Genomic DNA, 21876 nt, shown 5'->3' on the forward strand with positions numbered 1-21876 from the left:
ATATATATATATATATATATATATATATATATATATATATATATATATATATATATATCATTAGGCTGTTACTGGACTTCTTACTACTCGAGATCACTCTATGAGTGAAAAGTCACATGAGCGAGGCTGCATCACCTGGAGTACAGGATCGTCAAAGAACTTTTCTCTCCAGACGAGTCTACAATTGGGAAACACCTGGACTCTTTCATGGGAATTGCTTCTCAGAGAATGTATGTATAAATAGATTTAGTAGTTTAAACAGCCTGGAAGTAATTGTTTTTATCACGCGTTTCCATCTTTTTAAGTTTCTATTTTCGAGCGAGCGTCTGCAGGGAGCCGTTACAGTTTAGTGTAGGAGACACTGAAGTTGTGGGTTATGATAAAGTTACGGTATATCCAACAAATACTTAAGCACACTGGAGACAGTAAAGACCGGAATCTCCCCAGAACTCCCATGCAATTCAAGAATTCACATGTGAAGAAGGAGGTTGTATACTTCTTAAGAACATAAAGGATATGGAAGCCACCACCATCCCTCACTCTCTAAACGCATCACTATGCACCTCCACCAAGATGCACCCACGTCCAACATGCATAACGAGCATTACGACCAAACTACAGCAACAGCAGCTGGCAGATTCTGCAAAGACACTTCAACAAACTGCAGACACTAAACGCCTTCACATCACAGAAGCTCTCCTTATTCAGGACACACGGCATACAGTCAACCTTCAAGACACTATACAAGGTCTACACCACAACTCTTTCACAACCAGTTAGAGACGAAGTCTTTAACGAACTCACAAGACTTTACCAGCCGCGTTCTCTAACGTGCTAATTCCGCGTCCACTTTTCTGGCACCAAACCGACTAACTTCTCGACCTGACATATTCCTGAAGATACTCTCATGATAGAAGAATGAAATGAAAATACCCACCGAACCCTTCTTCACAAGATTCCTCCAGGCACTTGCGGGAATATATGGGCTTTAGAAAACTCCCACAATTATGTAATAAAAAGTAATCCCTGGAAAATATGGGCTTCAGAAAACCCCCCACAAATAAGTAATAAAAAGTAATCCGAATCTTCCCGGTGTCTAAATATAACTAAAAATGCCGTGTTCTGTTTTCATGTCTGTCTGTCTGTCAATCTCTCTTTATCTATTCACCTATCACACTTGGGATAGTAGACGACTGGGTAGGAGTGGTGTTTGTATTGAGATGAGGGAAGGAGCCCGGAAAGCCTCTCTTTCTGCATTATCAATATTCTAAAAGTGGGAACAGGAGGAGAAGCCAAGCGAAAGTTTTCCAGCTGACAGGTAGGCAGATGGAGCACGGTATATATCAAACCTATGAAGTGCTTTACGAACGACCAGCCTCTGGAGGGTCTGACTGGAAGCTGGAAGTTGAAGGTCACATCTGGAAGCGTCCCAAGAACGACCAGCCTTCCAGAGGTCACGGCCAGAGGCTGAAACAGTGGGTTATGTCTGGAAGTCAGAGCTTCAGGTGGAGGCCAGATGGAAGGTCGGCTACAATGATCAACCATGGAAACTGCAAACACATACTTGTGTTCTCTGGAGACATGAGGACAGCGATATCCCCTCCATATCCCTGAACTTTAACGCTGACGATCTGGGATGCGTATCGGTCCCGAGCTCCTGGTGCGGGTCTCGGAGTGGGTGGATGGAGGGGAAGTGGGGTGAGGGGGTTGAGAAAAAAAGGGGTGGGGGGAGTGGGTGAGGAGGAGCCTCTACAAGCTCTTGAATACCAGCCAATCCATCATTATATCTGGCTTATCCTGCATAGCTGAATATATCCGTAAATAACAAGCGGTTCCCTGGAACCTAACGAGTCCAGCGATGTTGTGGCTCAAGAAGGATTCAAGTGAGGATGTGCCGAGTGGATCCTCCTACGCGTGATGGGATGTTCGCTGGGCCTTTTAGCCCGAGCCCGGGGTCACATATCTCAGGTGGGACCTCAGTGCCTTCATCACATGCCCTTGCCAGACTTCATCAAGGTTCGGGTGGAGTTTCTACAGCTCCAACCTCTTTTCCAATTAGGTTCACACGAAGCTTGTCCAGCGACGAACACCTGCGTGTGGTTCCCGCTAAGTTGTTCCTTCGTTTCGGCAAAGTCAAGGTAAAAGTTCAGACCGGGGAAAAAAAAAAAAGAAATGAACCGTTGTCTTCGTTCTTCAATGTTCGTGGATGGAGAAGTGTTGCCTAAGGTTGGCACGCTCGCGGATGACAAGCTGTTGTGCCTTTCCTTAGAATCTGACAGAATTTACTTTTATCTCGGGATCGACGCGACACACACACACACACACATACACACACACACACACACACACACACACACACACACATACACACACACAGGCAGCCGCCACCAGAGCGCCCAGCAGTTTGTACACAACGTAAAATATTTAATCCTGACCGGGTGGAGTCATCTCCCCGGAGCGTGGGGAGACCACCTCACTTTAACAGGGATGGAGAAGTTGGGGAGAGGAGGGGAGGTAAGGGCGGGGAGGTTGGGGTGGGGAGGAGGAAAGGCTGGGGAAGGTGAAGAAAGACTGTTGAAGAACTGTGGTGAGGGAGTAACGTGACCATGCCTGATGCACAGCCAAGGTCGCCTGTTTGCACACAGCATAACAGCTATCGCTACGAGAGAGAGAGAGAGAGAGAGAGAGAGAGAGAGAGAGAGAGAGAGAGAGAGAGAGAGAGAGAGAGTCTGTAGAGATAGCTCGTGGGGATAACGGGTCTGTTTAGATACATTAGTGGAGGAGCAAGTCTGCTGCGATAGCTGAGGAAGGAGTACGTCTGCTAACATAATTGGAGGCGTTATGTATGGTCACCGGCGTGGTCACTGGTAGTCCTGTTCTCCGCCCTTGACACCGTAGCTGGGCGCTGTGGGTTGCATGGCCAGCTGTTGCTGGTGCTGTATGTGGTCCTCCTCCCTACTGACCGAGTGGGAGTGTGTAGGAGGAAGGCTAGTTGGCTGGCTGGGAGTGTGTGGGAGGGAGGCTGGTTGGCTGGCTGGGAATGTGTGGGAGGGAGGCTGGTTGGCTGGCTGGGAGTGTGTGGGAGGGAGGCTGGTTGTGTTGGGAGTGTGTGGGAGGGCGACTGGCTGACAGGGAATGTGTGGGAGGGAGGCTGGTCGGCTGGCTGGGTCGCCAGTGACGCATGCAGCCAAGGGCGGTGAGCCGCGCTACCTCAACCCCAGCAGGTACCACAGACGCTGCTGATAATTCACACACGTACGCTAGCTTATCTCTCTCTCTCTCTCTCTCTCTCTCTCTCTCTCTCTCTCTCTCTCCACACACACACACACCCGTTCAGAGCCTCATCTATGCCACCTCTTTCCCTAAGTAACTACACCACCTGTCCCTTACTGATTCTCCCACACCACTTGTCCCTTACCATCTCACCCACATCACCTGTCCCTTACTGTCTCACCCACAAACATATCATTCCTGTTAATCTTCCTTCTCCTTCATTCCCTGGAGTAGCTGCAGCATGAGATAAGACCAATATATATTCTCCATTCACCTTTACCTAGAACAAATCCGTGTCAGTATTATCTTGCCACACATCAAGGCGTTCCTTTACTGCCGACTGAGGTAATGGTGGGCGAGGGGGGAACCATCTGCTATACTGTGTTCATCTATACAGACCAGGAATTCAGGCTACTACTACTGTGCTGTATAACCTTGTCGGAGACCATCTGAGGTTCTGTTATCTGGCTTTCCAATAATCGCCTCAGGATTGTGTAATACTCCCGCGCACTCCTGTGTATCTCACTACCTGATGGAAGGCCGTCCCTTCACAGGCCGCCGCCCCATGAACCCTTGCCCCTCACTACCCATCCCACACTTTAATCCCATCATGTGCCTCTTGGCATAGACTGAGGCCCGTCATCTCCTCAACTTTTCTCCCGAGCAATTTACTACACGGTCTGTGAAATGAGTTGAAGCACCTCCACTACTGCTCCTCCCTCCCCCCGACACCATCAAGCCTTATTGGAACCTATAGAAGGGAACCTCCAATACTGCCCACGATGACCTCTTCTCTTGTTTAGCGTTATGCGCCTCCCCGTGCAGCAAGGCAACGCCCTCGAGCCACTCCGTCTGTCCTCTGTGACCGCGCTTTTTTCCGAGTGACCGCGTCTGTCACTGGGAACCAAGCCTCCACTTGTGGGTGGACACGAGTCTTGGAGAACAGACACTATATACAGCGAACAACGCAAACATCGACTCCCTACAACGCCCGAGTCTGACCATATTCAGAACCCGGTGTTCATTCCTGTTCACCACCAAACGTTATCAAAGACGAAGACAAACTTGAGAAAATACACAATAAAAAAAAAAAAGGTGACAAAACTAAATCCGTCACCCAGATATAAACACTCCAAAGACTCAAAACCTAAACCAATCTTTTCTAAAACAGTGTAGACTTCATGTAGATCTTATATAGAAAGGTTCTTGTACTTAATGATTTCGATAACAGGATATCATCTTCCCATTATATAGAATATCACGACCAAAAATAACGGTATGAAATCAAAGAAAAAGAGTCGTAATCCAGATGTTTCATAAGCTGTAGATGCACAGAACACAGGAATAAACTATCATTGAATATTGGTGTGGCTATAACATGAACAAAACCTCTGCCTTTAAAGATTACAGGCATGAAACACCCTCCCTAGAGTATCCGGCGGCTATATGTTTCTATATGTGTTCTATATATATGCTATATAATTTTCTTTCATCGCTTACCCTTCCCCTGATCCCCAGATAAGGTCATACGCCTTTCAAGTTAGTTGGGGTGTGAGTCTGAATGGAGAGAAATTAGAGGAAGTGAAGTGTTTTGGATATGTGGGAGTGGACTTGGCAGCGAATGGAACCATAAAAGCGGAAGAGAGTCATAGGGTGGGGGAGGGGCAACGGTTCTGGGGGCGCTAAGGTTCGGGGAGCGCTGAAGAATGTGTGGAAAGAGAAAACATTAATTGGAGGGCAAAAAAAGGGTATGCTTGAAGGAATAGTAGTCCCAACAATATTATAAGGATGTGGGGCATGAGCTATAGGTAAGGTTGTGCGGAGGTGGGTGAACGTGTTCGAACTGAAATGTTTGTGGGTAATGTGTAGTGTGAGGTAAGTAATATTAGGGTAAGAGAGAAGCGTGGTAATAAAAAGAGTGGTTGAGAGATCTGAAGAGGGCGAGCTGAAATGTTTGGATAAATGGAGAGATGAGTGAGGAAGGTTGACAAAGAGGATGTATGCGTCAGAAGTGGAGGGAACAAGAAGAACGGGGAGACCAAATTGGAGATGGAAGGATGGAGGGAAAAATATATAGAGCGATGGGGGCCTGAACATGCAGGAGGGTGAAAGTTGTGCACGGGATAGAGTGAACTGGAACGATGTGGTATACTGGGGTCGACTTGCCGTCAGTGGACTGACTAGGGCAGGTGAAGCATTCGGGATACACCATGGAAAAGATTACACCATGGAAAAGTCTGTGGGGCTTGGATGTGGATAGGGAGCTGTGGTTTCGGTACATTACACAACATGACAGCTAGGGAATGGACGTAAGCGGACGTGGCTTTTCTTCTTCTTCTGTTCCTGGCGCTACCTTGCTGACGTTGGAAACGGCGATCAAGTATGAATATATATTATACATGACAGCTAGAGACTAAGTGTGAACAGATGTGGCCTTTGTTGTCTTTTCCTAGCGCATAAGTATGTATATGTGTGTGTGTGTGTGGATGTGTATGTATGTGGGTGGGATGGGCCATTCTTTCGCCTGTTTCCTTGCGCTACGTAGCTAACGCGGGAGACAGCGACAAAATATAATAAATTAATGAATATATATATATATATATATATATATATATATATATATATATATATATATATATATATATATGGTAACTAATCTAAGAAAGAAAGGAATATTTTTTCCCTGCCGTGTTGTGTATACACTCCCTGGGCGGATATAACTAGTTTAGAATTCCAATAAAACACGAAGCGAGGCTGGCCGGTCCCCTGGATAAGTTCCCGGCACAGAGTTTATAGTTCCCAGGTGAGTTACCGGCGGAAGTATTGGCTTTTTGAGTGTGCGGGAGGAGAGGGTCAAGAGGAGGGAGGGCTGGTCACCCCTCCCACTGTCACCAGCTGTGTAAGTGAGGAGGGTCTGGCTCACCATGGTCACCAACTGTGCAAGTTTCGGCGTTACGGTTCACCACCTCCCTGCCACCAGCTATGTTGGCATGAGCTAACTCGCCACTCACCACCTGCCACCAGCTACGTGGGTTTGGGCCAGCTTACCACTCCCGTCACCAGCTGTGTTGGCATGAGCTAACTCGCCACTCACCACCTGCCACCAGCTACGTGGGTGTAGGCCAGCTCACGGCTCCAGCCACCAGCTGTGTCCCCAGGGCCAGCTCACCGCTCCCGTCACCAGCTACGTGGGTGTAGGCCAGCTCGCCACTCCCGTCACCAGCTGTGTTGGCATGAGCTAACTCGCCACCTGCCACCAGCTACGTGGGTGTGGGGCCAGCTCACGGCTCACGTCCCTAGCTGTGTGGGTGTAGGGCAGACCTCACCGCCCTACCCTACACGACTCACTACCCTGCTTGAAACACCCAAAATATCGAGCACACTTTAGTCAGGCTCTCGAGACATCGGCGGGGAGGAAAGCCTCGGTTAATGCCCTCATGGTCTGACGTTGGAATGGGTGAGGGAATGTGGCCACAAGTGCTGGTAACACGGGCAACAGGGAATATCGAAACCTCAGCCGGGTTAAGAATATTTGCCAGGTCGCAAGAACAGAATGTGGCACATACAACTCCAACATTCAAAAATGTTTTGAAGGGAAGTAGTACGACCTGCTTAGTGTGTGTGTGTGTGTGTGTGTGTGTGTGTGTGTGTGTGTGCGTGCGTGCGTGTGTGTTAAAGTTTTGGAGTTTTTTTGAGGAAAAGTTGTGAACAGTTGAGTATAGGTGAGAGGTAGGGAGGAGTGGGAAGGCCAGGACTTCAAATGAGGTAATTAACTTGCTAAGATGGTGTTGGGGGATGGGCGGGGGGGGTAAGTGGAGGGAGGGAGGGTGAAAGGGGGGGGGGGAAGTGGAGGGAGGGAGGGTGGAGGGGGGGTATGTGGAGGGAGGGAGGGTGGAGGGGGGGGGAGGACAGCCATTTATGAGAACTCAGACGATGCGGAGACCTGAGACTGAGCCGAGATCTATAGATACGTAGAGGAGAGAGAGAGAGAGTGAACTGGTAAGGGAAGAGTGTAAAACGTTTTACTTCGAAAATGAAGTTTCAATACCGTATTTACATCTTAGTTTCGCTATTACGAACGATTCTGGAGATTCAACCCAGACTTATCCCTTCTATGGAGATTGAAGCTCAAGTCTGCTTAATTGTACTAATGAAGTTGGCTCTTTAGAACTAAAACACTGTTGCTCTCTTCTTCCCCCCTCCCTTCCACCACCACCACTCGACCACCAGTTGTACTCTGGCCAACCTGTCTTCGTCTTTTCGAGAGTGCGGAGACGAAGTGTGCATCACCAGCGAGCTACAGAGGGGTCACTGTAGCACCCGATGTTTTGTTATGAAAGTTCCTGGCAATATTTGCTATCTGAGCGGCGGTTATTCACTACCTCGAAGATGTCGGACCGTGACTGATTTTGACCTTCACGTTTTGGGGGCGCCTCAAAGTGGGCTTTCCAGACCGACCTAGAATCTCATTTTCTGTTGCCTCCAAACCGCCTCACGTTATTGTTTACGTTAGATTTCATTTGCCATTTCTCGAATCTGGTTGTCAAGTGACGCCGGTCATTTGAAACACATCTGTAATCATGCAGGGACGTCGTCTCACTTATTATTTTCGAATCGGCATCAAATTTAGACACATAATTTATGCCATCTTGACATGATGTTAGGACGATAATGTCTCAGTGAAAAATATCAGATGATTATAAAGCATTAAATGATCATCTCACCTTAACCAGAGTTCCTCCCATAGATAGAATCTTAAAACACTTGAACACGAACTCAGACCAAGACAGCCAAAGCCTACGGACTGTAAGGAATAATCCCAGTAACTCACCTTCGTACTGCCTTCTGCTTCCCAGTCTGCTGTATGGTGAGGTACCTACCCACCTGTACCTTGTACAGCGAGGATCTTTAAGTTCCGGTAAAGGAGGAAATAAAAAGACACAAGAGAGGAAGAAAAGGAGGAAGAGGAGGAGGAGGAGGAGGAGAGAGAGAGAGAGAGAGAGAGAGAGAGAGAGAGAGAGAGAGAGAGAGAGAGAGAGAGAGAGAGAGAGAGAGAGAGAGAGGAGTAAAGAAGTCCAGCAAGGGAAACGCAGGAGGAAATCTAAAAGATCAATCCTCAGTTATGAATCCATCTACCCGACATAGAAAGCAAATGAATATCTCAGTCCTTCAGACACACAGTTTACCACCATAGTCAAGCAAGGGAACAATATGTACTTGATCTCTGTATGGCCGGCTGGAGCTGAGGAGGATGAACGAGGAACAAGTAGGAGGATCAACAGACAAGGACACAGCTGCGGAGGTGTATAACTCACGGGTTTTGGTCTGGCTTCCCTCAGGAAGCTCTTCAGGTCGCCGCCCGAGAGGAGCTCAAGCACAATGAAGCGGGGCAGCTTGTCAAAGCACACGCCGATGAAGTGGACGATGTTCGGGTGTGCGAACTTGGACATGATTAGCGCCTCCATCAGGAAGTCCATCTCCGCCTGGTTGCTCGACATCTCCGGCAGCGTCTGTGAGGGAACAAGATGATTCGGGTCATTCTGAGGAGACATCAATAAAATCAAGGCACATGCTGCGTTCAACTCCTTAAGACTAATAGTGTGTGTAAAGTTAATCAACAGTTGATAACCGCGTTTCCAAATTCTCCTAAGGACTTGTAGCACACAATCTCAGGAACTGAATCACAGATCTAGAGGAGAGCAGGGGCAAAGTGACGCACGAGATGGCTCTACGCGAGAGAGAGAGAGAGAGAGAGAGAGAGAGAGAGAGAGAGAGAGAGAGAGAGAGAGAGAGAGAGAGAGAGAGAGAGAGAGAGAGAGAGTCTTACCTGTGTCTGTAAAAACCACAAGTCTTATTCGCCTTTACCAGGATTCGAGAACAACTTACTTCACTTTTCCTCTAAGTGGGCAGTGATACAAAACATCACAGAAGTATGAATAGTTAACAAAATGAAATTATCACCGAAGATTACGAGACAGATACAAAACGGCCCTGATGACCCTCACACACTAGCCGTGATACCAGTATATGAAGTCCCTCAGCTGTGATGATAGTGGGTCGAGGTCTCCAGCTAAGGTACTGCACCAGTCGCTTAAGTTTTCTAGCTGTGGTACTGCACCAGTAGCTTAAGTTCTCTAGCTGTGGTACTGCACCAGTCGCTTAAGTTCTCTAGCTGTGGTACTGCACCAGTAGCTTAAGTTCTCTAGCTGTGGTAGCAGAGGCCTGGGTTCTCCAGACCAGTGGCTTGGGTTCTCTAGCTTCGATCCCGTTGGCCTGGGTTCTCTAGCCTCGATCCCGTTGGCCTGGGTTCTCTAACAGTGTTCCCAATGGCGTGGATCCATTCACCCGAGGCTCATAGCTAGCTAGCTAGTGAGGCTACAAAAAAAAAAATAATTAGGCTCTTCCAGCTGTCTTGACAATGACCTGGAACCCCATACAAGTAGGCTGGACCTATCAGTGTAGCACTAGTGACCTGATATATACACACACACATACGTTATACCTTCCCTTCAATATGAATAAGACTTTTTCCATCAGGTTGATAATCTGACCCTCCCTCCCCTGTGTGTGTGTGTGTGTGTGTGGGTGTGGGTGAAAGTACATCCCTCGGGGTTCAGAAGACGGCAACATTAACCCACCGTAACTATGGACCAGGAGGGCGCGTGGGGGCCAGTTCTCCCTACCGCTGGATCTCTCAGCTTGTTGCCAGGGCAACACTGCTGGCCCGCCCGAGCGCGCCGCTCACTGAACTCTCAAGTTACGGAAATCAATTGACATTATAGCACGTGAGAATCACATACACATGAACCCTGATATGAGAGAACGAAAGAACTGGATCAGAACGAAACGTACCTGATTATATCACATTAAACTTCAAGGAGAAAAAAAAGACTTTAGACTTTTTTTTTAAGTTTTCGTACTGGGAGTAGGGGAAACGAGAAGGGTCTACCTAATATCCACCGGAACGCTAATTGCAGGGTTTAATTAGATTCGTTAAGCCATGCTGATTATGAAAAAGAGTTGATGACACTGTAATTTGGGACCTAATTATTCATTTGGGATATGGCGATCGAGATGGAAAGAAAAGCTGGTATTTTATCCCCAGTACATTTCATAATGATATTCGCTTTTCACTCTCTTAAAGTGTGAACGATGTAATCTGGAAATGTATACCAATGTCACCCTTAAACAGATATGATGTCACCTTACAGACATAGGGTGTCACCCTTAAATGCATATAATGTCACCCTTTAGCAGATACAGTGCCACCCTTAAATGAAGGACTCCTTGTAAACGTATCTTCACAAATGACATCAGAATAGCGTTATGAACGTGGAGGAAAAAAAAATATATACATCTATTATAATTACGTCAGGACCAATGTCTATGGGAGAGTTCCGGCCTTCCACAGGACCTTTCTAAGGGCTCCTACAGCTGCGTTAATTCCATTAGCAGGAAAGTGTAAACCTTTGGAATGAGAATTTCTTTGACGAAACTGTACTCACAGTGATACAGCCCAGACTAAGGTGGCTTTTCATTCACTGTATAACCTCGAGCAGGTGGAGTCCGGGACACACACACACACACACGTATTATATATATATATATATATATATATATATATATATATATATATATATATATATATATATATATATATATATATCTCGTTCCACTTCACTATCCATGCACACTTCTCACCCTCCTGAATGTTCAGGCCCCAAACGCTCAAAATCTTTATCACTTCATCCTTCCACCTCCAATTTAGTCTCCCACTTCTCCTTGTTCTCTCCACTCCTGACATATATCCTCCCTGTTAACCTTTCCTCTCATTCTTTGAAAATGTCCAAACTATTTCAACACGCCTCTTCAGCTCTCTCAGCCACACTCCTTTTATCACCACACATCTCTCTTACCTATATATATATTACTCGATCAAACCACCTCACACCACATATTACCCTCAAACATTTCATTTCCAACGCATATACACTAGTCTGCACATGAACAAGCCTCGCTCCCATATAAAATTGCTGGGACCACTATTCTCTCAAACACCCATTTTCCCCCTCCTAAGTAACGTTCTCTTTCTGCATATTCTTTAGCGCCCCCAGAACCTTTGCCCCTTCACCCACCTTATCACTTGCTCCCGCTTCCATTCTTCCATTCTCTGCAATATCTACTCCCAGATGTCAAAAACTTCACTAACTCTGTTTCCTCCATACAAACTCAAACCCAAGCAAACCAGTCCCTCAACCCTGATAAACTCGATAACCTTGTTTTTATTCATAATGACTCAACTTTCTCCTTTCACACACGCTTCCAAACTCAGTCAACAACTTCAGCAGTTTCTCACTCGAATCTGCCACCAGAAAACAAGTGACTCACTTACCAGACTCTCTAATCCCTCACAGACTGCATATTCGCCCCCTCTTCAGGACTTTCGCATTTACCTCCCTAACCACCCCAACCATAAAAAGATTAAACATCCATCGTGACATCACACAACCCTCTCGCAGACCAACCTCCGCCTGAAACCATTCACTCTCCTCTCTTCTTACTCGTACATATGCCTTACTCCTTCGATAAAAACTCCATGACTGTCTCACTTCGCGTACCCCCCCACCCACTCCAAAACCCAATAGTTACCACCCTATAATCGAAAACAATGAACATTCCTTCAAAATACTCACTCCTTCACCTCACCTCTATCTGTTGCCACCTCTCCATCTGCCCCCTTCACACATGTTCTCATTTGCTCTCTCGTTTTCCTCACATTATCAACCTCATTCTATATTTCATCACACACACACACACACACACACACACACACACACACACACACACACAGGGTTAACTCAAATAAGCAGAATTTAAAAGATGAGTTTAAAAAACGATCATTCACTGTGATGCATAAAAAGAAACAAATGAAACAAAGTTTCTATAAAAAATATATATAATACTCTATAAATCACAACAAAAGAGTAATTATCACAGTAGAAACACTGCGTGAAAATCTATAACCAAATATTCAAAACACATGAATAAATAAACGATTAAAAACATTCAAGGTTAATGACCTTCAGCTCTCGATTGCTGTCGAACCCAAGCGAGCACCCGGACACAAAACTAGAATCACTAATGGATTAAGTTGGGTCGTAAGGCGGCGTCATTTTCTCTGCCCCTCCCGACCACATCCATAGACTACACAGAGTCCGAACTTTCGCTAGGGGCGCATCCATGCCCAGCGAGACAATTTCCACCAGGGTAATCTCACCCAGTATGCCAGGAATCCAACACAATCAAGTGAACCCAGACAAGAGGAACAATCGTGTGGAAGTGCCCGACGGAGGCCAGGCCAGGTGCAGCCATCAAGCTCGATCCTCCGTAGGCCATGATGGGCTCTTGTGGTGTACGAGACGTGGGATAGACCATTCTGGGATCCTGTGGTATTACAGACGTGGAACAGACCATGGAGGGATCCTGTGGTATTACAGACGTGGAACAGACCATGGAGGGATCCTGTGGTATTACAGACATGGAACAGACCATGGAGGGATCCTGTGGTATTACAGACATGGAACAGACCATGGAGGGATCCTGTGGTATTACAGACGTGGAACAGACCATGGAGGGATCCTGTGGTATTACAGACGTGGAACAGACCATGGAGGGATCCTGTGGTATTACAGACGTGGAACAGACCATGGAGGGATCCTGTGGTATTACAGACATGGAACAGACCATGGAGGGATCCTGTGGTATTACAGACATGGAACAGACCATGGAGGGATCCTGTGGTATTACAGACATGGAACAGACCATGGAGGGATCCTGTGGTATTACAGACATGGAACAGACCATGGAGGGATCCTGTGGTATTACAGACATGGAACAGACCATGGAGGGATCCTGTGGTATTACAGCCATGGAATAGACCATGATGGGCTCCTGTGGTATTACAGACATGGAATAGACCATGATGGGCTCCTGTGGTATTACAGACATGGAACAGACCATGGAGGGCTCCTGTGGTATCACAGCCATGGGATAGACCATGGAGGGATCCTGTGGTATTACAGACATGGAATAGACCCTGGTGGGCTCCTGTGGTATTACAGCCATGGAATAGACCATGATGGGCTCCTGTGGTATCACAGCCATGGAATAGACCATGATGGGCTCCTGTGGTATTACAGCCATGGAATAGACCCTGGTGGGCTCCTGTGGTATTACAGCCATGGAATAGACCATGATGGGCTCCTGTAGTATCACAGCCATGGAATAGACCCTGGTGGGCTCCTGTGGTGCTACAGTCATGGGAATGATCACGCTGGGAAAACAGTACCGTGTTTTTTCAGTGTTCTTATATTTTGTTTGCGTTTTACAAATCATATCCAAGTTTTGTGACGCAGTTATTCTCTTTCTTGTATATTCCTAATGATGCCTCTGTGAAGGCGAAAGCCTGATGGAAATAAATGGATGAATTTGGAGAACTGGTGTCTGAGCACCCACCTAATGGTAGAATGATACTGAGAAAATTGGAGAACATAAGAAGATTAATAACTCCAAATATGCTGTCGTATTCAATTCTAAATTTCTGCTAACATTATGAATCCTGTTGTAACGATAACTGAAAATATAACTGTGGATGACACCCACATGGACACTTTACAATATAATTAGCAAAATGATTGAAAATGAATAAATCATGACATATAATAAAACCTTAGAAGTATATGAAAGTTTAAAAAAGACGACAAAACATGAAATGTGTGAGGGGAGGGAACATTCCCCATTCCCCCGAGCTGTGCCAGCGAGCGAAAGCTTAGTCAAGTTGGTGATGTACACATGGACAGTTACAGTCCATGGAGATGCAGCTTAACCCAGCTTCGTCCTCCAGCAACGAGGAGAGGATCAGTGATATGAACAACATCAATTAGTTGGGGGTAATAAACCAACACGACTTGGGCAAGATAGTGCCTGGAACCTGAGGCAGTCAGTGTGAGGGTCAACGACACGAGACAGACACACTGGAGCACACCAGTCACCCTCCTATATCCTGTAACGTGCCCACTGTAGTACGCCTCATGCTTGCCTCCACCCACCCCACACTCCTGCTATATACCCTTCACTCGCACCGTCACACAAACACCCTCCGTTCATCATGTTCCAACACATTAAATCCTTCGTTTCAGTGGGCGAGTGATCTATGTACGCAAACTGACGAATGGCATTGACGTAATTGTATGCGATGATAATCCATCATGTTTTCCCGGAACTATAGTTGGGACTCGAGACAGTTAGGGCAATGTGGACCGATACGGACGTCCACACGGGTGAGTCGAAGTGCACATACGAACCTGAGCTGCCTGGTCCTGCAACGACACCAACTTCCACAACACTGAACAAGAGTTGGCAGGAGTTTGCGTTCCAGTAACAACGTTCTTAAGGTTGTACGGATGGATGATGTATTCTGCTTTCTCTTTTTACACTTGAGCTCAAGACAGACGATTAAATAAATACTTATAATACATATCACCAGCGCTAAACCCATTGTCATGTTAGGAGGAAAAAGCCGTTCAGAAGGATCACTGCTAAGCTAAAGTTTGAAGCTGGGACATAATCACTCCCCCCAACACGTACGTGTGTATACGCAGCGTCACAGAGCTTACTTCTGAACACCTGCCATAGAGAAAAAGCTGGAAGTTCGACAGAGGTAATGACAAACGTGAATCACTACCATCATGGTAATCTCAAGTGGACAAAAAATACAGAATACAAGTCACGAAGACTTAGGTTCTCATACCTTGACAGCCACTGGCATCTCCACGGAGTCTCCCGCGTAGTTCTTGAGGTAACCTTGGTACACCTCGCCGAAGGCTCCCTGACCCAGCGCTCTGTGGAGGAAGAGGATCACTGTGAGACACACAAGGCACTGCTGAGGACATGGTGCTGCTGAACATCAGAAATAACAGGAGGTACAGTGGCCCGCAGCAGGTCCACTCCAGGCCTAGCTGGTAAAGTCGCAGTCCCTCTTTCTACCTTTCCCAGGGACGTCGTGTGTGTGTGTGTGTGTGTGTGTGTGTGTGTGTGTGTGTGTGTGTGTGTGTGTGTGTGTGTGCGTGTGTGTGTAGATACTACAACATATTTCATACGATGAATAACAATGGTTAATCATATAACTCTTATCTATTTAGAATTTCAATTCATATCATATGATGCACTGGAAACTGATATAATCATATGTAATAGCAGTACATACAGCAGTATTTCAAATGAAGCACATAATGTGTGTGAGTATTTACATATACACGATAACCAAGAATCAGTTGCTGTGAGGGGATGGTGTCCCCGTCAATCCCAACCCTTCCTCATAACCCCAGGGAATGAGGGAAGCGGTATAATGAGGGAGGTGTAACATGTACGAGACTCCTACGCAGGAGTGGAGTGGAACTTCTCTAGGCAACTTTACATGGGGAAAGACTGGCCCGCAGGAGGCAAGGCCGCTGTCGACCTGAGGTAGGTGGAGGTGGATGATGGACTACAATCCATATCCGTTGCCTCACCATCAAGTAATTAGACACACTACAACAAAGGACATAAAGCTAAGGAGCAGAACCATTAAGAGGAAACTTAATGGGAACAGTCCTTATGAAAGTGTCATCCTTCAAGGTCTGTGAGACGAGTCGGTTCTCGCTTTGCAGGACAGCTCACGAGAGCGGAGGAATCGAGGCACGGGTGACTGGTGAGGCGTCTCTGAACACTCCCTCTACGCTCATGATATCTCTTCCCAGTACTGTCACCTTCAAGTGTTGATGTCACATCAGGAGACACTCGTCAACAAACTCTTTTGTAAACGCTGTTGCTTTGGAAATACCAAACAACGAAACATTTAGGTCATGATTTAAAACAGTTGTGACATCATAGTATGGAAAGGTCAAAAGGAATTTATGACTGTTGTAACAGACCAATTAGCAGGCAAGCTTACAACATGGTTCACCTGACCTAAAATAGTTGCTGTATTTTGTATTTTTAACGTAGGGTATACAATCTGGCTTAATGAGAGCAATCAAATGCAGCAAAATACAAACACCAGTGCTGTTGACTCCCACATGGTTCATACCGTTTACCACAACATGAAACGACCGTAAACTATCCTTCTACGTTTACTACCGAAGGTGTAGAGAGAGACCTACTGGAGGAGTAAGGTGGGTGGCACCCACAGCTATCGGATGGTTGTCGATCAAGTGGTGGTAGTGTCTTGCGTCGGGAGTGAGGCAGTCTGCACCGCACCATACCCAACACATGGCATGTAACAACTGAGTGAGTCACACCACACTCGCATACCTGACAGTCTCACCAAGCCTGACACACACCTGACAGTCACACCAGACTTAATATGACAGGTCACAACTAGCTTTACACACACACACCTGACAAGTCACACAAAAATCATTAACAGTCAAATAATGCAACTGACAGCTATACTGACAACTCTTCAAGGGCCAACAGGTGATTATCTGTTGTCCCTATGTACTCCAATTCACCCTAACAGTCTCCAGAGCTGGACCACCACCGGTAAACAAAGTCGCCAACAGCTAAACCAAGACGCATCAACTTTGTATTCAACCCCAGACCTCGCCAGGTGGTTTAGTCCACCACGCTTCGCGAAGACCACTTTGGACGATCAACTAAGCTGGAAGGACCAGCTGTCTTCCAGCTGTCATCTCAACATTCTCAGCAGATGCAGGAACACTTGCACTCCCTACACACGAACTCGAAGAGCATCTACACAATTTCCGTATTTCCTAAACCTACCAATGCCTCAAACACCTTGATCTAGTACTCCACATCAGAGACTATTTGAAAGTGTGCAGAAAAAAATGGAAAGCAAAATCAGCCTCGGTAGCTCGGACACCACCCATCAGTGAGTACTCAAAACACTGGTCCTTCCAGACTCTCTCCAGCCATCACCTAGATCTCATCCGACGCATCGTAAGGATGCTCCCAAAACAATTCTGCCACAGGGGATCCCTCGTCAATCCAGTGGGATCATACTAGGTAGAGCTTCACCAATCCTTGTGGTGTTAAGTACACTGATGTTCTCTGGTTAGAAGATACCAGTGTGTGGGTGTGAGGAGAGCGAAGCTTCGAGGTAAGGAGTCAAATGATCGAAGAGTTTTACATGGAAAAACTGGGAGGGTGGGAGGGGTGACATATGAATAAAAGCAAATCTATAGAAGACGAATTTTGAGTCAGATGGCATCAAAACTGGGAGACTCGAGGAGTCGAGGTCTACGAGGCAAGAAACAGTTGTTTATGTACTAGAGTAAACATAAACACTGTCCTTGACGTAGATATGATGATAGAGGCTATCGGTGGAGATCTGATAAGTGCTGCCTCGGAGAAGTGGGTTCCAGAATGACGACGACCCGGGGTAGAACGAACCACATGGTGCTCTACGGACGGGAGGATACATACGAGACCACGAGTGTGGCAGGTGTGGACAGAGAAAGCATCACGTCTAGGGAGAGGCGTCTGAAGAAATTAGGGTGCGTCCCAGCCGCCCGATGGCAGTCGAAGAACCCAAGGAAAGGTCCACCCAGTCCTCCCTGACTGATGAGGTTGGTTTAATTCGACGCTGGGAAATTATTCAACTCACCTCCTGACACGGTTGTTTTGCAGAAATTTCTAAAAAAAAAAAAAAAAATAACGGTAAAGGATAAGGGTTTGTGTGAGCTGGGTGTTGTCAAATGGTATTATATGACATGGAAGGCAGTGTGAATTTCTGGACTGAATGCATGCAACTCACGTTTTGATAGATGGATAGATAGATAGATAGATAGATAGATAGATAGATAGATAGAGAGAGAGAGAGAGAGAGAGAGAGAGAGAGAGAGAGAGAGAGAGAGAGAGAGAGAGAGAGAGAGAGAGAGCAACCTGGACCACACGGGAAGGGCTAGTCGGACGTGTCAAAGTCTAAGGTTATGATAGCATGACCTTCGACCGTACCTTATAGAATCAGGTCAAAGGACGAGCTATCAGCGTTCACATGGATCGTATCATCAAACTCACTGGATATACACCTAACGAAGAAAAAAAAAAATCTATACTCACATTTTTGTGTAAGACAATAAATACGACGATACGGACGACAAAATTTGACCCAAGTGCTTTAGAGTCTAGCTTCACAGTGTTAAGCCTCCCTTTCCTCATACGTATCACTCAGTTCCTCGGAAAATATCGTATACAACGTACAGTACACTTCTTTTCAAACAGTTGTAATGAGAATGATCTAATTTCTACTTGGAGATTAAATATCATACAGTTCATCGCTCACAACTACTAAGACATGTGTCCCCTGTTCACGCTTACGACCCCACCGAAGCAACAGGAGCCGCAGTGTCCATTCTGAAATCCAACGTAGCCATCTGTAAAGATCATTTTTTTTGTGTTGTGTGTACGTCCTGTCGTCCCACAGCAACACAAAAGGATCCATCGGTCGGTTCAATATTCCAACTTTCTCGTTTAGTTAAGGAAATGAAAAGCAGAATGGAAGGCTTTGGAAACAACTGCTGCCAGGCAGGCAGGCTGGCTGGCTGGCTGGAGGAAGGGAGACAGGGCACCATCACCCAGCCAGTAGTGAGTGTGTGTGTGTGTGTGTGGGTGCCCTCGACACCCACCAGCTCCGCCAGGGTTCCTGGTGCGGACGTGATCTCCTCACGACCCGTCAGTCAGTCGCTCGTGGGACGGAATCCGATAGAGTTATCTCCACCGCCATGGTAACGGACCCCCTCTTCGCCCCCCTCCCTTCCTCTCTCTCTCTCTCTCTCTCTCTCTCTCTCTCTCTCTCTCTCTCTCTCTCTCTCTCTCTCTCTCTCTCACCAACCACTACTCTTCTCTCAAGCTCTCGTTTTTCCTTTCACAATTATACGATTGTGTGTAGAACACGACACGACTACTTACGAAAACCGAAAGGAATATATTTGTTCGATATAGAAGGATAGATAGATAGATCCAATTAAAGAACGAGATAGATAGAGAGACAGACTGACTTTGCGAAGGCAACTGGCCGTGTTTGCAACTCGTTCTGGAGGGTTTGAGCAAGCAAGCGAGGGAGGGAGGGAGGACAGTGTTGGTGGTGGTGGGGTTGTATAGACGAGCCACCTCGGGTATACCGTTGCCCCGACCCTTGCTCGCACCAAGCCTGGCCTGGGGACGACTGTGACGGTGGTCGCACCACTGGTGTACTGCTGTGTTAAGGAGCTGGAACTTACTTCCTCGAGATATAGGACACCACCTGGAGACACAGGATGCCACCTGGGAGATATAGGTAACCATCTGAGAGCTAAAAGAGAGCTATACGACACCGCATGGGAGATAATACAACACCATCTGGGGTTTACGAGACACCATCGGGGAAACTACAGGACACCATCTGGGAGCTATAGGACACTACTTGAGTGCTGCAGGACACCACTTGGGATCTATAGGGTACCAACTGAGCGCCACAGGGCACTACCCAAGCGCTACAGGACACCACCAGAGGGATATAATGACACCATCTGGGAGCAGTAGGATACCCTGGGTCGTCGTCCTCAGTTCGTGAGTCCTACCTCCAGAAGCAACGAGCCCATCCTCGGAGCCAGACGACACCTTCACGTTACTGTAGATAATCTATCTCCTTCACACACCACCAGGCAAACTTCAGTACACTCACACCAGCCCCCTCACACACACCACGAACGCAAGGGTGACCAGAACACTCTCCTCCAGGAAACATAAAGATAGAATTTTGAGTTTAAGACGAAAAATAGAATATATGTATATATATATATATATATATATATATATATATATATATATATATATGTATATATATAGCGTTAATGGGATAGCCTTGATTAGGGCCTTAGCTGCCCTTGCCGTGTGAGCTAAAATAAAATAATAATAATAATGAAAAATAATAATAATAATAATAATAATAGTAATAATAATAATAATAATAATAATAATGATAATAATAATAATAATAATAATAGATGTATTAGTTATCAATCTAATACGTACGTAACATACACATTGTGCAGTGAGAACATTTTGTTCTTCAACCTCAGCTGAGGACCTCCATCCGTCTGTCCAAGCATGAGGCCACTCACCATGTACACAGGGGAAGAAAAACGCCCGGGTAACGAGGGAACACTGAATCCTCAACGCATTCCCCGAACGCCAGAAGGATGAAATTAAAAGAATCAAATCACGTTTCCAGAGTCGCTTTCGCCCGGCACAGTGGGCCAGCATCGATGAAGGAAATCAAATGGCTTTCATCTTTTGGGCATGGCACAGCTGGTGCACCACTACTGCCCACACCAGCTGAAGGAAAGGCGGGTGGGTTGTATCATCCAGTGGAATAGGTAGGTATTCCCACCCCAACCCCACCCCACCCAACCCCGGCACAGCAGAGTTGCTCTGGGTGACTGATTATAATCCCGCCTCTCTCTCTCTCTCTCTCTCTCTCTCTCTCTCTCTCTCTCTCTCTCTCTCTCTCTCTCTCACACACACACACACACACACCATTTGCAGGCCCTGCACTACACCCCACTCTCCCTCTTTTCTCATTAGCACCCTTGCTCTCTCTCTCTCTCTCTCTCTCTCACACACACAACACACACCATTCGCACACCCTACACTACGCCCATTTCACTCCACTCTCCTTCCCCTCAGCACCCTACACTACGCCCATTTCACTCCACTCTCCTTCCCCTCAGCACCCTTTCCCTTGTTCAACTCGGCGGTAATGTTAATCACACGGATGGTTCGATTAATCACTAACCAATACTGGATATAGACACTGGCGTTACTACCCACCCACACGCGCGCGCACACACACACACACACACACACACACACACACACACACACACACACACACAGCTGTTGAGGGTGTGTTACGTCCTCAACAACACTGGTGTGCTGGTGTAGCGATCGTGAGAATGTGTTAAGTCTGGGACGATGATGGTGAAGCGGTGTTAAGTTCCGTGTGACACTGGTGTCTAGAGCGCACACCTGGTGGTGAAGGCTTATCACCAGTGTCACCACTCTCTCCAACACCACCACCACTCTCTCCAACACTACCACCACCACGGCCGTCATCACCAGTGGTGGAGCCTCACTAACACCATCCCCACTCTCTCCAACAACACCACCACCACTGCTTCTGGCTCTCAAAAATCACTGGCTGGGATCACCAACACCATCACTACCGTCTCCAACACCACTACCACCACCACCATGTCCCGTGCCTCTCACCCTCACCAACGCGGGGTATCCGGAGTTCTGTGACCAGCGGGTACGTACGTATGCCAAGTGTAATGATGGTGCAGACGAGAGAGGAGCATTACAGAGCATAGCGAGACGCTACAGTGTATGACGAAGACGAACCATAGATGCTAGGGAGTATAATAATAGTTCCTCTCCCCTGCCATACTCCCACCCACCTCCCTGCCATACTCCCCACCCACCTCCCTGCCATACTCCCACCAACCTCCCTGCCATACTCCCACCCACCTCCCAGCCATACTCCTATCCACCCCCTTGCCA

At 46.9% G+C, this 21876-nt stretch overlaps 1 protein-coding gene across 2 annotated transcripts in view; it reads right to left on the reverse strand.

The window, feature by feature from the left end:
- Window positions 1-21876, reverse strand: part of LOC139763053 (tyrosine-protein kinase receptor-like) — a 1458433-nt gene that overhangs the window by 113676 nt on the left and 1322881 nt on the right. For both annotated transcript variants that reach the window (XM_071688765.1, XM_071688676.1), the window contains exons 23-24: window positions 15083-15173; window positions 8589-8783 (exon numbers count right to left, since the gene is read on the reverse strand). In XM_071688765.1, coding sequence (XP_071544866.1) covers window positions 8589-8783; window positions 15083-15173 — 286 coding nt within the window. The remainder of the gene's footprint in view (window positions 1-8588; window positions 8784-15082; window positions 15174-21876) is intronic.

This window comes from Panulirus ornatus, chromosome 1, assembly GCF_036320965.1.
Source record: "Panulirus ornatus isolate Po-2019 chromosome 1, ASM3632096v1, whole genome shotgun sequence".
NCBI classification, from domain to species: domain Eukaryota; kingdom Metazoa; phylum Arthropoda; class Malacostraca; order Decapoda; family Palinuridae; genus Panulirus; species Panulirus ornatus.